General features: G+C 37.9%; 1 protein-coding gene and 1 long non-coding RNA gene across 2 annotated transcripts; both read right to left on the reverse strand.

Annotated features, from left to right (window-relative positions):
• Positions 1-443: 443 nt before the first annotated feature.
• Positions 444-1395, reverse strand: LOC114425723. Its single transcript, XR_003669271.1, has 2 exons — positions 1173-1395; positions 444-857 (listed from the first exon to the last, which is right to left on the reverse strand). It is a non-coding gene; the product is annotated as an uncharacterized LOC114425723 (long non-coding RNA).
• A 196-nt stretch (positions 1396-1591) lies between these two features.
• On the reverse strand, positions 1592-14356 carry LOC114368111 (protein PIN-LIKES 3-like). Its single transcript, XM_028325467.1, has 10 exons — positions 14285-14356; positions 14016-14171; positions 13878-13956; positions 13689-13770; positions 13465-13589; positions 6898-7019; positions 6555-6732; positions 2514-2563; positions 1934-2026; positions 1592-1738 (listed from the first exon to the last, which is right to left on the reverse strand). The coding sequence occupies exons 1-10, from the start codon at positions 14354-14356 to the stop codon at positions 1592-1594; spliced, it is 1104 nt and encodes a 367-aa protein (XP_028181268.1).
• Between the last annotated feature and the right edge of the window lie 426 nt (positions 14357-14782).

Genomic DNA, 14782 nt, shown 5'->3' on the forward strand with positions numbered 1-14782 from the left:
TTTTATATAATATACTAAGTCTCTTTAAAATTATTGTAAAAAAAAAGACTCTTTTAATATTTTCGCCTTAAGCCTCAAAATGTCTATACACGGCCCTGCGATGGAGGATGATATTTTTACTCTATGGACATGGTTGAAGGGATTTGAGAAGGATTTTGACAGGCCCTATAGCTACTGGTCATCTAACATGTCAGTGGTTTTTGTATATTAGGAGGGGATAGAAAGCAATGGAAAGGGTAGAGTTTTAACAATGTATTTTCCCAGCTTTTGGTTCCTGTCGAGACAGATTATAGTCTGATTCTGGAACCATCTGACTGGAGTTGTTTCTTCATGTACTCTTGGTACCTCTGGTACTTGATTATATATATATATATATATATATATATATATATATATATATATATATATATATATATATATTATCTTTGTTGAGCATAAAAAAGTGTAACTTCTCATCATATGAATCATTTGTTGCTAATTAGCCTCCATGAATCATATTAAAAACCAGCTTGCCACCTCAATTCAAAAAAATCTCAATTGATGAGGTATCCAAGCTACATATTACTTTTAAATACACCTTCACAAACTCAATTCAAATGACTAAGTCTTCACAAGTTGCAGATTAGGCCTTGTCCACCACAGTTTGCTTATGCATGTGCTTGCCCCCATAAATTTGTATCAACTGAACTCCCTCAATACATAGCCACTGAGAGTCTCCCTAAAGAGCACATACTCAATTGTTATCAAGTATCTAACTATCTTTCCTCAGCTTTCAAAATTGGTCTTGTTTACATAACACCGTACATTCAAAACCATGTTCCAACACTTAACAAATTGCCATTAATATGCTGAAAATCCTACATCAGTGGATATCAGTATCATTATCATAATGAAATATGCAAGAGGTAGATAAATATGCTGAAAATTTTCCTTTAAAGGTAGATAAATACGCAAGAGGTAGATAAAAAAAACTTTGAAGATGAATTGCTTAAAAAATAGCCATTGGATATCAGTATCATTTGATACAAGGGCACCACCAACAAAACTTGCAGAAACCCCCCCCCCCCCCAAATTTGCTTCCCCATTATCACACACACCACACATAGAGAAAGAGAGATCGAACGAAAGAAAGAGAGACAGATCAGCGAATGAGAGGGTGAAAGAGAACTCACGGATTCAGAGAGTGCACGTAGAGTACGAGGGAGGGAGACACCGTGAACCGCGTCGAGTAGAAAGAGGGAGCAGAGACAAACAACCACCGTGCCAAAAGGAGACAGAAAGCATCAGCGAGGTAGACAGGTGCTAATCGTCGAGGTAGGGATGGGGGAGGCAGCAGATCTTGGAGCAGGGAAAGAAGTAAAATGAATACACTAAAATGATTCTTGAAGTTAACTATTTCTTATGTCTTATTAGATTGTTTATGATCCTTTGAGATGTTTTAATTTGTAATATTACATATATTGAATATATGATGTAATTTTACACTAATATCAAAATATATGGTACTTTTTCTTTTTTGAAGATTAAAATATATGGTACTAAAATTAGAATTAAAATTAAAAAATGGAAACTCATAACTACTCCCAACAACCTAGTGTAATTTCAAATTAAAAATAAGTTTTGGGATGCATACATACCCAACCATGGTAACAGAGTCTTGAATCACATGAAGTGAAGCATCACCGCCAATCATCAACTTACGTATCTGGGGAACTACTCCAACAATAAAGCCAACAATCTGCATAGCCAAAAATAAATGTTCATCTGATAGGTGAATATTTTTAAAATAACATAATAAACTATTACGACCATTTTAATCAATAAATGCCCTTATACTTAAAAAGTTATCACGTGGCTATAGTATGAGCATTTTATATTACTATAACTGCATGGCAGCATTTCACTAACATAAGTTCAGTTCATTGTATCATACCGCTCCAAGAGTTGCTGGTGAAAATATAGCTCTGAAATTGGAGTTGACTAAAAGCTTTCCAATTTGGTGTTTGATTTTAGCTGAGATCGGTAACTGCAATGAAACACCCGAAAATCAGATGCATATGTAATTTGATTTATTCAGCATTAGATATGTAATGATCTCCTACATAAGATAGAAGCTCAGATGAATTTTAGAATCATGAGTTCTACAAAAACAGATAAATTTAGGATTAATCAATGTAAATATCCTAGGTGATGCTTATAAGGATTTTGCAATTTGTAGACAACTCATTGAGGGATAGGGCTTCAATTTACTATTTTATGTGTTACCACATTCAATTTGAATTCATTTTATGACAACTGTCACACACTGGGGTGTCTGTCTTTATTGCTTACTCTCTTTAAGTATAGATTGTGATAGTAAAATGAGATTTCTGAGATAAGCATTATATAAAAGTTGGCCCTTTGTAGTTGATTTTCTAATATATAATGCTATATGAAACTCTACAAATTTCTAAGATCATGATTTCCCTTAGATTAGTATAAAATATCTTTTGAAAGGGGTTATTGGTAGAAACCTTCACATTCTCCTCAGATTCAATTGAAGAAAGCAGAAATGTGTAATACAGCAGTGTTGGATGAAGTTCAACAGCAATGGAACCTCGGGAAAGCCCTAGGTCTTAAGGTTGACACAGACCAATCTATCTATATCCAAAACTTTGCCAACATGGAAGTCCGTGATAAGGAGGAAGCTATGGAGCTGGGAAATAGAAAAACTTGCAGATGAATATCCTCTCATATAATATTAAAGGGATGGGTTGAGGTATCAAATGGGCCTCTATCAGGAACCTAGTGGGTAGGCTTAAAGTTGATTTACTTTGCTTGCAAGAGACAAAGAGGGAGTTTTTCGATAAGGCATCTTGCCAAGCTCTGTGGGGTGATCCTGACCTTGCATGGGAGTGGCAGCCTGCTGTGCATGCTGCTGGGGGGTTGTTGTGTGTTTGGAACAACAAAAATTTTCAGGTTGACTTTAGAGTCTCTGAAAAGGGCTTCATTATGCTGGGTGGGGTTTGGTTGGCTGATATGCAAAGGGATGTTATGGTCAATATCTATGCTCCTTGTGATATCGTGGGCAAAAGGCAGTTGTGGCAGGACTTGAGTAGAAAGAAGATGCAATCCCAAGACCTGTGCTGGTGTCTTGTTGGGGATTTTAACTGTATCAGGCATCCCTCAGAAAGAATGGGGAGCAATCATGGTAATTCAGAGTCCAATATTATATCTAAATTCAATGATTGGCTTGCTATTATGGAGGTTGATGATATTCCTTGTGCAGGTAAGCCGTTCACCTGGGTTAGGCCTAATTGTTCTTGTAAAAGCAAACTGGATAGAGTTGTAGTCTCTGATGGCTGGCTCTCTAAGTGGCCAGACAACTCTCAACATAACCTTGAAAGGAATTACTCTGATCATTGCCCTATCATCATGAAATCTAAGAGCATTGATTGGGGCCCTAAGCCTTTTAAGGTTTTTGATGGTTGGCTAAATAACAAGGACTATCAGAAGGTGGTGAGGGAATGCTGGACTGAGAATCAGCCTTTGGGGTGGGGGGGGGGGGGGTTTGCTTTAAAATGCAAGCTAAAGACTCTCAAACAAAGGCTAAAAAGTTGGAATAAAGACAATGTAGGCGACCTGTGTCTTAAGGTAAAACAGCTTCAGCAGAATTTGAATGATCTGGAGAATTCCATGCCACATCAACCTTTTGACCAGTAAGTCCTACAACTGAAGAAAACTCAAGCTAAACTATGGGAAAAGGCTAATTTGCATGAATCTTTTGTCAGACAGAAATCTAGAAGTAAATGGATTAAGGAGGGGGATAGTAACAACTCTTATTTCCATAAAATTATCAACTACAGCAGGAGGAGAAACACTTTGAGGTGGCTGATGATGGATGATACTTGGGTAGAAAATCCTGACTTGATTAAGGCTGAAATTCTGCAGCATTTTCAGAGTAGATTCAATGAACCTCATCTGAATAGACCCAACCTGGATGGAGTCTATTTTAATGCTTTGTCTCCTACCCAGAGGGAGATGATGGTTCAGCCTTTTAATGAAAAAGAGATAAGGTGTGCTGTGTGGAACTGTGGAAGCGACAAAAGCCTGGGTCCAGATGGGTTTAATTTTAGATTTATTAAACACTTTTGGAAGGAGCTAAAACCTGATTTTCTAAGGTTTATTGCAGAATTCTATGTGAATGCTACATTCCCTAAGGGCAGTAATTCTTCTTTTATTGCTCTCATCCCTAAGCTTAAGGACCCTCAGTCTATTAGTGACTTTAGACCTATTTCCCTCATAGGATGCGTCTACAAAGTCATTGCTAAACTGCTAGCTAATAGGCTGAGAAAGGTCTTGACTCACCTCATTGATGAAAGGCAGTCAGCCTTTGTAAAAGATAGACAACTGATGCATGGTGTTTTGGTTGCTAATGAGGTAGTAGAGGAGGCAAGGAGGTCCAAGAGGCCATGCATGGTCTTTAAAGTAGACTTTGAAAAGGCCTATGATTCTCTGTCATGGCAATTCCTTTTCTACATGATGAGAAGAATGGGTTTTCATGAGAGATGGATTAGCTGGATCAAGGGATGCATCACCTCAGCTTCTGTGTCAATCCTTGTGAATGGAAGCCTAACCACTAAATTTAAGCCTCAAAGAGGCTTGAGACAAGGGGATCCTTTGGCCCCGCTTTTATTTGATTTGGTTGCTGAAGGGCTGACAGGTTTGATGAGGGAAACAACAAGCAAAAACTGCTTCCAAAGCTTTCTGGTGGGAAAGAATAAAGTGCCTGTGAATATTCTCCAATATGCTGATGACACTATTTTTTGTGGAGAAGCTTCTATGGACAATGTGAAAACTGTGAAAGCCATACTTAGATGTTTCGAGATGGTTTCTGGACTGCGAATCAACTTTGCTAAAAGCCAATTTGGAGCAATAGGGAAATCTGAGGATTGGTGCCTCTCTGCTGCTGCCTTCTTAAATTGTGCTTTGCTCAACTTCCCCTTCTGCTACCTAGGGATACCAATTGGAGTTAATTTGAGAAGAATGGTGGTATGGGAACCCATTATCAAGAAATTTGAGACTAGGCTCAACAAATGGAACCAGAGAAGCATTTCTATGGCTGGCAGAATTACCCTAATTAATGCTGTCCTCACAACGCTGCCTATGTTTTATTTGTCTTTTTTCAGGGCCCCTACAACAGTGATTAATAGGCTAACTGCAATCCAAAGGAAATTTCTCTGGGGTGGCAGCTGTGAAGGGAAGAAGATAGCTTGGGTAGCTTGGAGTCAAGTGTGTGCCTCTAGAGATATGGGAGGCTTGGGAATTAAAGACATTAAGGCACTTAACAATGCTCTCCTAACTAAATGGAAATGGTTGATGTTTCACCAATCAGACCAGCTTTGGAGCAGGATCCTGATTTCTAAGTACAAGGGATGGAGAGGTTTGGACCAGAGGCCATCAAAGAAATACTTCTCTCAATGGTGGTCTGACTTAAGGTATGTTAATCAGCACCCAAACATGGAGGATGTCTCCAAGCAGTTCTCTTGGAAGGTGGGTAGGGGAGACCAAATTCTTTTTTGGGAAGACCCTTGGGTTGACGGCGGGTTACCTCTTAAAGAGCAATTTCCATAATTATACCAAATCTCTTCCCAAAGATTACACATTGTGTAAGACATGGGTTATTTTTCTGAAAATGGGTGGGAATGGACTTTCTCTTGGAGATGAAATTTGTTCGACAGTGAGATGGGGGTAGCTTTAATTTTTATTGATCATATCGCAGTTATCAGAATAAGTGGCAATCTGAAGGACACCTGACTGTGGGGAGCTGAACCTAATGGGATCTTCTCTACCAAATTTGCCTATAACCTTATTAAAGCTGAGCAGTTCTCGGAAGCCCAAGGTTCGGGTTTCCATCAGCTTTGGGACCTTAAAGTCCCTCCTAAAGCTTTATCTTTTGCTTGGAGACTGCTTTAGGATAGACTCCCTACTAAGGATAATCTATCTAGGAGACAAATTCAGCTTGACTATGACCTATGTCCACTCTGTCAAAGTCAACCTGAAACTGCCTCCCATTTGTTCTTCACTTGCGACAAAGTGTTGCCTTTGTGGTGGGAATTCTTTACTTGGGTTAAGGAAGATAGAGTTCTCCACTATAGCCTGATGGATAACTTTCTCCAACACTCAACTACAACTGGAGGAAAGGACATCAATAGAAGATGGAAGATATGGTGGTTGGCTGCTACAAAGTCAATTTGAAAATCCAGGAATGACTTGGTGTTTCACAATCATTCGTTTGAAATCTCTAAGTTGGTGGCCAATTCTGTTTTCCTCACTTGGACTTGCCTCAAGGGGGGGGGGGGGGGAAAGGATTTCAGTGTTCCTTTTCACCAATGGTCCTCAACAATGTCTTTAGTCTTTGCTTAAGTTTTGCTTTGTAGGGTTGGGGTTCTGCTGTTTCTCATGTGGGGCTCATGTCTTTTGTATCTTATCAAGAGATCTTTCTCTTGTGTTAGTTGTAGTACCCCTGGTACTCTATATCTATTAATATATCTATTTTTTGCAGTTAAAAAAAATCATGTTGTCCTTTGGTGGATTTTCAGGTTCTGAGGATTCTTCCTCTGGTAAGAATTCTAGGAATTCTTCTGAAGCCTCCAGTCTGAAGGAGTTAGTTCTATAATCATCTTTTGGTACTACACTTGTAGAAACTCTCATTATGTTATAGACATAAGTCCATATATAAACAGCTCCAACCTACAGTTTACCCATGAATACCACTTCAGAAAACAAAAGGGAAACAAAAATATATAGCCAAATAAATGTTTTCATTATTTTCAGTATTTGGTTGGAACACTTTACACTTATACCCATTATTGTATGTTAAGAATTAATATAAAAGAAGCTGATAAAGTTACAAACCACCATAGAAAGTGAAGCATAAGCCATTCCATATTGACAGCAGACATTGGAGTCTCCAAAAGGACTACCTTTGTCTTTACAGATAGCCGGGATAATGATTATAGGCAAGTTTCCTAAATTTCCTGTTCAAGTAAGTCTAATAAGCTTAACGACAAGATGCATCCAACAAGAACCAATGCTACAGCTTGAGCTATAGAGAAAATTGATGGGGAAAACAGGCCAACACAATAACAAACTTAATAACAGAACAATAGGCAGTAGAAATAAATTCTCCCAAACTTGCAAGAACCTGTGAGGAGCACTAATAAAATATAGAGCGCAAAATAGAAATCAAGAGCACACAAGAGACACAATTTGTTTAACGTGGAAAACCCCTCAATGCAAGGGTAAAAATCATAGGTAGTCCAAACCAAAGCAATAACTCCACTATAATCAATAAAGGTACAAGAGAGTCTCCAACAAGCGCACTAAAACGTACTACAAACACCCAAACCAAAACTAAGCATCAATGCTTACAATAGAGAAACAAGAAGATGCAAAACACCAAATGCAGAGCAGGAAATGCGAAGCACTTATCTCCCTCTCCAGATATCGTTTTAACAATCCAACTGGATAATTTAAAGTATCACGTGTGTAGAACCTATTGTTCAAAAATAAGCCAGATTCAACAGTGAACGACTCCGCAGTTGCAATCTGAAAAATGCTCTTTGGTAGGTGTGCAAAAATCACAATGATTTTTCCTCTTCTCTCTCTCTCTCTCAATGTTTTCTAACTATTTTCCTCACAAATGAGTCTCTCTGTTTTACCCTAATCTGACCCTCTCCACTTAAATAAGTGAGACAAAATGGACCTTCTCATTTATGTTTTTACTCCATATAGGAAGGAAGCCCAAAAAGCCTAATGGCATGTAGCAACAGGACAATAAGAACAAGAAGTTTTTGTGCAACTTTTGTGTCTACGATTAATTAAAGGCCTTTCATTTCATTCAGAAACTGGAGAATATTTGGACTCCCAATTATTGCCTAGTTACTTTGTTTGCAAAATTAGTAAATGTACACACCATATAAGATTGAAGTGCCTATTTGTGAACACCTAAACAATCCAAATACCTAATTTTGCCAATCGCAAATTCTTTTAATCTCTCTTCTATCACATTACATCATTAATTATATCAATCACTGTATCTCCTCTCTTCCTATCTCTCTCTTGGTGTCCATGAATTTTTTTTCCCTTAAGGAGTTCTGATTTTTAAACACCTAAACAGTCTAAACACATGATTCATACTCCCAATTTCTCTCTCTCTTCTATCACCTATCTCTTATCTCTTCCTAGGTGTAGACACCAATAGAGGTGTCCATTGATCTTTTTTCTCGATGTTGATTTATGAACACTTAAACAGCTAAAATACCTAAATGGCACTCTCAATTTCTCTTTATCTCTTTTGTATACCATATTCATCACCAATTATATAAATTACATCACCAATCATACCAATCACTTATCTCTCCTCTCTTTCTTGATGTAGATACCAAGGGAAATGTCCATGAATTCTTTCCTTAAGATTGCTTAGATACACTTTTCATTGCCAGTAACCCATGTAGCAAAGAAGGTCTATATAGTCTGTTATGGAAGTGATGAAGAACAAGCAAGAACAACAGCAGAAAATGCAGCAGACCAGAAATGTCATACACACCGAATTGTGCAGCAAAGGTGAAAGAGAGAAGAATGAGAAAGAACACACACATGATTACGTGGTTCACCTTGAGAAAGGCTACATCCACGGGAGGGGAAAACAGAAAACTTTTATTATGGTTGCAGTATACAAGTGAAAGCTTATTCACTTTAAAATACAGGGCATCCTTGCCTTATATAGGCAAAGGACAAAACAGAAAAAAAAATATAACAGAATAACCTTCCATATGGATTTAGGTCACAGCCCAACAATTCACCACCTTGAACTAACATCCATATAGGACACAAACTGCTCCCTCCAAACACTCATGACCTTATCCCCAGCAGTCAACATTGAGCAAGCTTAAGCAGTGATCAAACTTGCTCTTTGGAACTGGCTTTGTGAACATATAAGTAGGATTGTGCAGAGTGCTGATCTTATGAACTTTGATTCTTCTTTCTGACTGAATGAAGTGATATCTAACATCTATATGTTTGGTTCTATCATGATGACCTTGATCCTTGGCCAAGCATATAGCACTAAGGCTGTCACAGTAGATGTTAGCATATTCTTGATTAATTTCGAGATCATTTATCAGACCTCTCAGCCAAATTCCTTCCTTTGCAGCTTCAGTAAGAGTCATATATTCAACCTCAGTAGTTGAGAGGGCAACCAAAGGTTGAAGTGTTGCCTTCCAACTCACCAAGCAGCCACCAAGGGTGTAAGCATACCCTGTTAATGACCTTCTCTTGACAAGATCAGCAGCAAAATCTGCATCAGAATAGCCAGTGAGGCAGCAATCTGAGTGAGATCCATAGATCAAACCTACATCTGCAATCCCTTTTAGATATCTGAAAATTCTCTTCTCAGCCTTCCAATGTTCCTTCTGAGGTTGGTTTAAGAACCTACTAACCATGCTAACAGCATAAGCAAGGTCAGGTCTGGTGCAGACCATGGCATACATGAGACTGCCAACAACACTTGAGTATGGAACCTTTGACATGTAGTCCTGATCAGCTTGAGCTTGAACCTTTATCACAACAAACAACTTCTCTTTTTCTAAAAGGGGAGTGCTGATAGGTTTAGAGTCAACCATTCCAAACCTCACAAGTATCTTTTGAATGTAATCCTTTTGAGACAAAAATAGCCTTTTCTGAGTTCTGTCCCTATAGATTTCCATTCCTAAGATTTTCTTTGCAGCCCCTAGATCCTTCATATCAAATTCACCATTCAGGAGAATCTTCAGATTTTGTATATCACACATGCTTTTTGCTGCAATAAGCATGTCATCTACATAGAGTAGAAGATAAATCATTGATCCATCCTCCACCTTGTTGTGATAAACACAACAGTCATAGAGACTTCTCTTGAATCCTTGGCTGGTGATAAAGCTATCAAACCTCATGTACCATTGCCTTGGAGATTGTTTCAACCCATACAAGGACCTCTGTAGTTGACCAACATACCTTTCTTTTTCTTGAACTTCAAAACCTTCAGGTTGTTTCATTAGAATATTTTCTTCCAATCTTCCATGGAGAAAAGCAGTCTTGACATCAAGTTGTTCAAGTTCTAGATCTTGGTTTGCCACTATAGCAAGCAAAATCCTGATGGATGTATGTCTGACCACAGGAGAAAAAATTTCGTTGAAATCTACTCCTTCTTTCTGGCTGAATCCCTTGGCAACTAACCTAGCCTTGTATCTTATCCCTTCCTTTTCTGAAAGACCAGGTTTCCTCTTGTATATCCACTTGCAGCCTACCACATGTCTTCCTTTAGGTAGTTCAACAAGTTTCCAGGTCTGATTCTTATATAAAGATTCCATTTCCTCTTTCATAGCTAACAACCAATTTTCAGCTTCAGGATGATTGATAGCTTCTTGGTAAGTGGCTGGTTCATTTGAATCTATTTCTTCAGCTGCCTGTAATGCATAGGCAGCCATGTCTTCAAAACCATATCTTTCAGGAGGTTTAGTATCCCTTTTTGGTCTCTGATTGATTTCAGAATTGAGCTGTGGAGGATCAGGTTGAGCTGCCAAATGAGACTCATTTGCACTGAAATCTTCTAATTTTCTCACCTTCTTGAAGAACCACAGGAGATGTTTCGAAATGACCCCATTTTTCTGAGTCTTTGGCTGTAGATTCTACATCCTTTTCTTGAGGAGAGTGGCAGCTCTGTGTTCCAACAATTGGAACCTCAAGCTTGGGATGAAACAAATGTGATTCATCAAAAATTACATCTCTGCTGAGTAGAACTTTCTTTTCGGATGGTGACCAGATCCTATAGCCTTTCACCCCATCACCATAACCCATGAACAAACCCTTTCTTGATCTAGGTACCAGCTTTCCTTCATTGACATGATAATAATCATTGCAGCCAAATACTCTTAGGTTTGAGTAGTTTGGTGTTTTGCCATTCCAAATTTCAATAGGATTTTTAAGTCCTATAGCAGTAGAGGGTGTTCTATTGATCAGAAAACAGGTTGTATTGATAGCTTCTCCCCAAAAACTTCTGTTGAAACCAACATTAGACAATAGACATCTTGTTCTTTCCAGGAGTGTTCTGTTCATTCTTTCAGCAACTCCATTTTGCTGAGAGTGTTCCTAACAGTAAGTTGTCTAGCAATCCCTTCATCTCTACAGAATTTGTTAAATTTTGTTGAGCAAAACTCCAAGCCATTATCAGTTCTGAGTCTTTTAACTTTCCTTTCAGTTTGTTTTTCAATCAGTGCCTTCCATTCTTTGAAGCATTTGAAAGCTTGACTCTTTTTACTCATGATGTAGATCCATGTCATCCTTGAGTAGTCATCAATTATGGACAGAAAATACCTTCCACCACCTAGAGAAGGTACTCTTGCAAGCCCCCAACAGTCAGCATGAATGTAATCAAGAGTTCCTTTGGTGGTGTGAATTGCTTCAGGAAATTTAATCCTATGTTGCTTGCCGAAAACACAGTGCTCACAGAATTTCAGTTCATCCAGTTTCTGATTTCCCAACAGCTATTGTTTTTAAAGTATCATCATACCTTTTTCACTCATATGACTTAGCCTCATGTGCCACAATTGAGTTAAATCAGGTATGCTCTTATTGGATCTTGATGCAACAGCTACTAGACCATCATCAATACATGTTGTACCTTGAAGTATATAGAGATTACCCCTCTTTATACCCTTCATCACCATTGTAGAGCCTTTTTGAATTTTCATGACCCCGTTTTCAGTGCTGCATTTGAACCCCTTTCCATCCATAATACCTATGGAGATTAGATTCTTCTTCAGCTCTGGAACATGCCTAACTTCAGTGAGTGTTCGGATAATTCCATCATGCATCTTGATTTTTATTGTGCCAATTCCAATTGTCTTGCATGAGACATCATTTCCCATGAAGACATTTCCACCCGATTTCTCTTCATAGGTGTCAAACCAAGTTTTGTTAGGACACATATGAAAGGAACAACCAGAGTCTAATATCCACTGATTTTCAGAATGTTGGTGATGATCAACAACTGAGAGAACAAGCTCATTTTCAGATGTGGAACCTTCCTTGGCAACAACAGCAGATGGTTTGCCCTTTTTCTTGGGACAATCTTTCTTCCAATGACCTGGCTCCTTGCAGTAGTTACATATATCCTTTGGATTGACATGAGTCTTCTTCTTTCCTTTAAACACCTTTTTCTTGATGTTCTTGTTAGAGTTAGAGGCAACAAGACCAGATCCATTTGATTCTTTAGAATTTCCAGGTGCTTTAGATCAAAGTTCCCTTGAGTATAAGCTGGATTTCACCTCCTCCATGGTGACACATTACTTACCAACACTAAGAGAATTGACAAAGCTTTCATATGATGGTGGTAGAGAGGCTAACAGAATCATGGCAGCATCTTCATCCTCTATCTTAACATCTATATCTCTTAATTCCATCAAAATAGAATTCAATTCATCAAGATGATCTTTAAGAGATGTACCTTCTTTCATGTGTAAACCAAATAGACGCCTCTTCAAGAAGAGCTTGTTGCAGATTGACTTAGTCATATACAGCTTTTCCAACTTGAGCCATAAGCCACTTGCAGTTTCTTCATTTGCAACTTCATATAAAACTTCATCAGACAAGGAAAGCAAGATTAGTGAGTGAGCCTTTTCTTCTTGTTCTACAAGTTCTTCAGTCTTTGAAATAGAGGTCTTTTCTTTTGATTCAGAAGCCATTTCTTTCTTCACAGATGCAGAAGCAATAGCAGCCCAAACACGTTGTTCCTTCAACAAAGCACGCATCTTGATGCGCCACAGATTGAAGCTGTTCTTTCCATTGAATTTCTCAATCCTGATTATGTTTGACATGATTTCTTGAATGTTCTTGATCACAAAGAAGTAGCGAAAGAACCAGAAACAAGACTCCCACAGCTTGATCTTTGTATTCAGAGGAGAATCTTGAATTCCCTTGATGCAACTATAGCTCTTGATACCAGTTTGTTATGGAAGTGATGAAAAACAAGCAAGAACAGCAGTAGAAAATGCAGCAGACCAGAAATGTCATACACACCGAATTGTGCAGCAAAGGTGAAAGAGAGAAGAATGAGAAAGAACACACACAGGATTACGTGGTTCACCTTGAGAAAGGCTACATCCACAGGAGGGAAAAACAGAAAGCTTTTATTATGGTTGCAATATACTAGTGGAAGCTTATTCACTTTAAAATACAGGGCATCCTTTGCCTTATATAGGCAGAGGACAAAACAGAAAAAAAATATAACAGAATAACCTTCTATATGGATTTAGGTCACAGCCCAACATAGTCTTTCGTATTAACTATTCAGTAATAAATTTCAGGGGAAATAAACAGTGAAAACATAACACAGATTACATGTTAGACTTTTAGGATTCATTAATTTTGAAGAGAAAATTCTACCTACAAAACAGACACCCATTATTAGCCCTTCCAAGTGTTTGGGAGCCTTTGTTAATTTGATAAGGATCCATCCTAAGGCATAGCCTATTATAAATGTCAAGAGGATATTGACCGGCATGAACCACCTAAATCACAACCAAAAAAGGTTAGAAACCATAATTCAAAGGAAGAAAGCGAATCCTCAAATTATCACCAAAATTCTGAACCAAATCAATAATACTCACAGTAAAACAACATTCTCAAAAGTAATCCTGTCGGCCAAATTGCCACCCACCAGTGCATGATTGAACACATAATGCACAAGTTGTCATATAGATGAAACACTTTTGTCAATAAGATATATAAGTATAACAGACAAATGGAAAATAAGAAAAAAGGGGAACAAACTTCATTAAGTGTTAGTGGAGTCACATGATTCACTTGAATCCTTGCATCTTTTCCCAATAAATTTACGAAATTTTTACAATAATTTGAAACAACTAGGTTACTAGACTAGATCTACCAGCATATAACAAGCATTTAGTGAAAGTTTTCAATGGTTAGGGTCTTACCTTCAACGTCGCGGCATGGCAGAGGCGAAAGTGAGAGTGAGGGTTCACACCTTCAACGTTGACGGCGACACGAGAACACGACAATGGTGGCACTGCGCGGCTACACAAAGGTGAAACCACGACGGTGAGAGACTGAGGGGTTTCAAGGTAGCAACCCTTAGATGCAAGAATGAGAGTCGTAATTCAATGATATGACTGATAGAAAAAACTTTTGATTTTTTGAGAAACCAACCACGATGGATTTAGAAAAACCTTCGTTAATGAGCTACTCTCCGTGACGATTTTCCAAAAATCATCCTTAACTCACGAAGCTTAACGACGATTTTTTCAAAAATTCTCATTAACAAATCTTGTTAATTGTAAAATGTCACTGCATCATTTGTTTAAGAGGATTTTGGTAGAACCATAGTTGATCCAACACGTGGAAAACCTTTTTTCTAGTAATGAAAAAATCAAGGATGTCACATATTACTTTAGATTTTAGGAGACCAAATCTTATTAGAGTTAGCCAATGATAAAAGAAAATAAATAAAAAAAGTAGATGAAAAATACAGTAAAAGAGTTTTGATTCTAAACAAAAAAGGTTGACCTCCTTGCTTCTTTATGTTACAATTCTCTTGTCACTCAGTTCTCTTTTTCCTTAGTCTAGAGAAAATGTAAAACAGGTGCCAACACTTCATCATGAAAGAAAGGATTAGTTGAGCCAAGATCACTAACTAAGAAAATTTAATACTAATAGAATAGAAACATAACTATCTTTTCATATA

This window comes from Glycine soja, chromosome 9 (assembly GCF_004193775.1).
Source record: "Glycine soja cultivar W05 chromosome 9, ASM419377v2, whole genome shotgun sequence".
Taxonomy (NCBI): domain Eukaryota; kingdom Viridiplantae; phylum Streptophyta; class Magnoliopsida; order Fabales; family Fabaceae; genus Glycine; species Glycine soja.

Coding starts and splice junctions, on each gene's coding strand:
- LOC114368111 (XM_028325467.1), bottom strand. CDS start 14,356: ATGAGAATTTTTGAAAAAATCGTCGTTAAGCTTCGTGAGTTAAGGATG. Junction 13,590..13,688: donor TTTGAGAATGTTGTTTTACT/GTGAGTATTATT, acceptor GTTGTGATTTAG/GTGGTTCATGCCGGTCAATA. Junction 1,739..1,933: donor CACCAGCAACTCTTGGAGCG/GTATGATACAAT, acceptor TTGGCTATGCAG/ATTGTTGGCTTTATTGTTGG.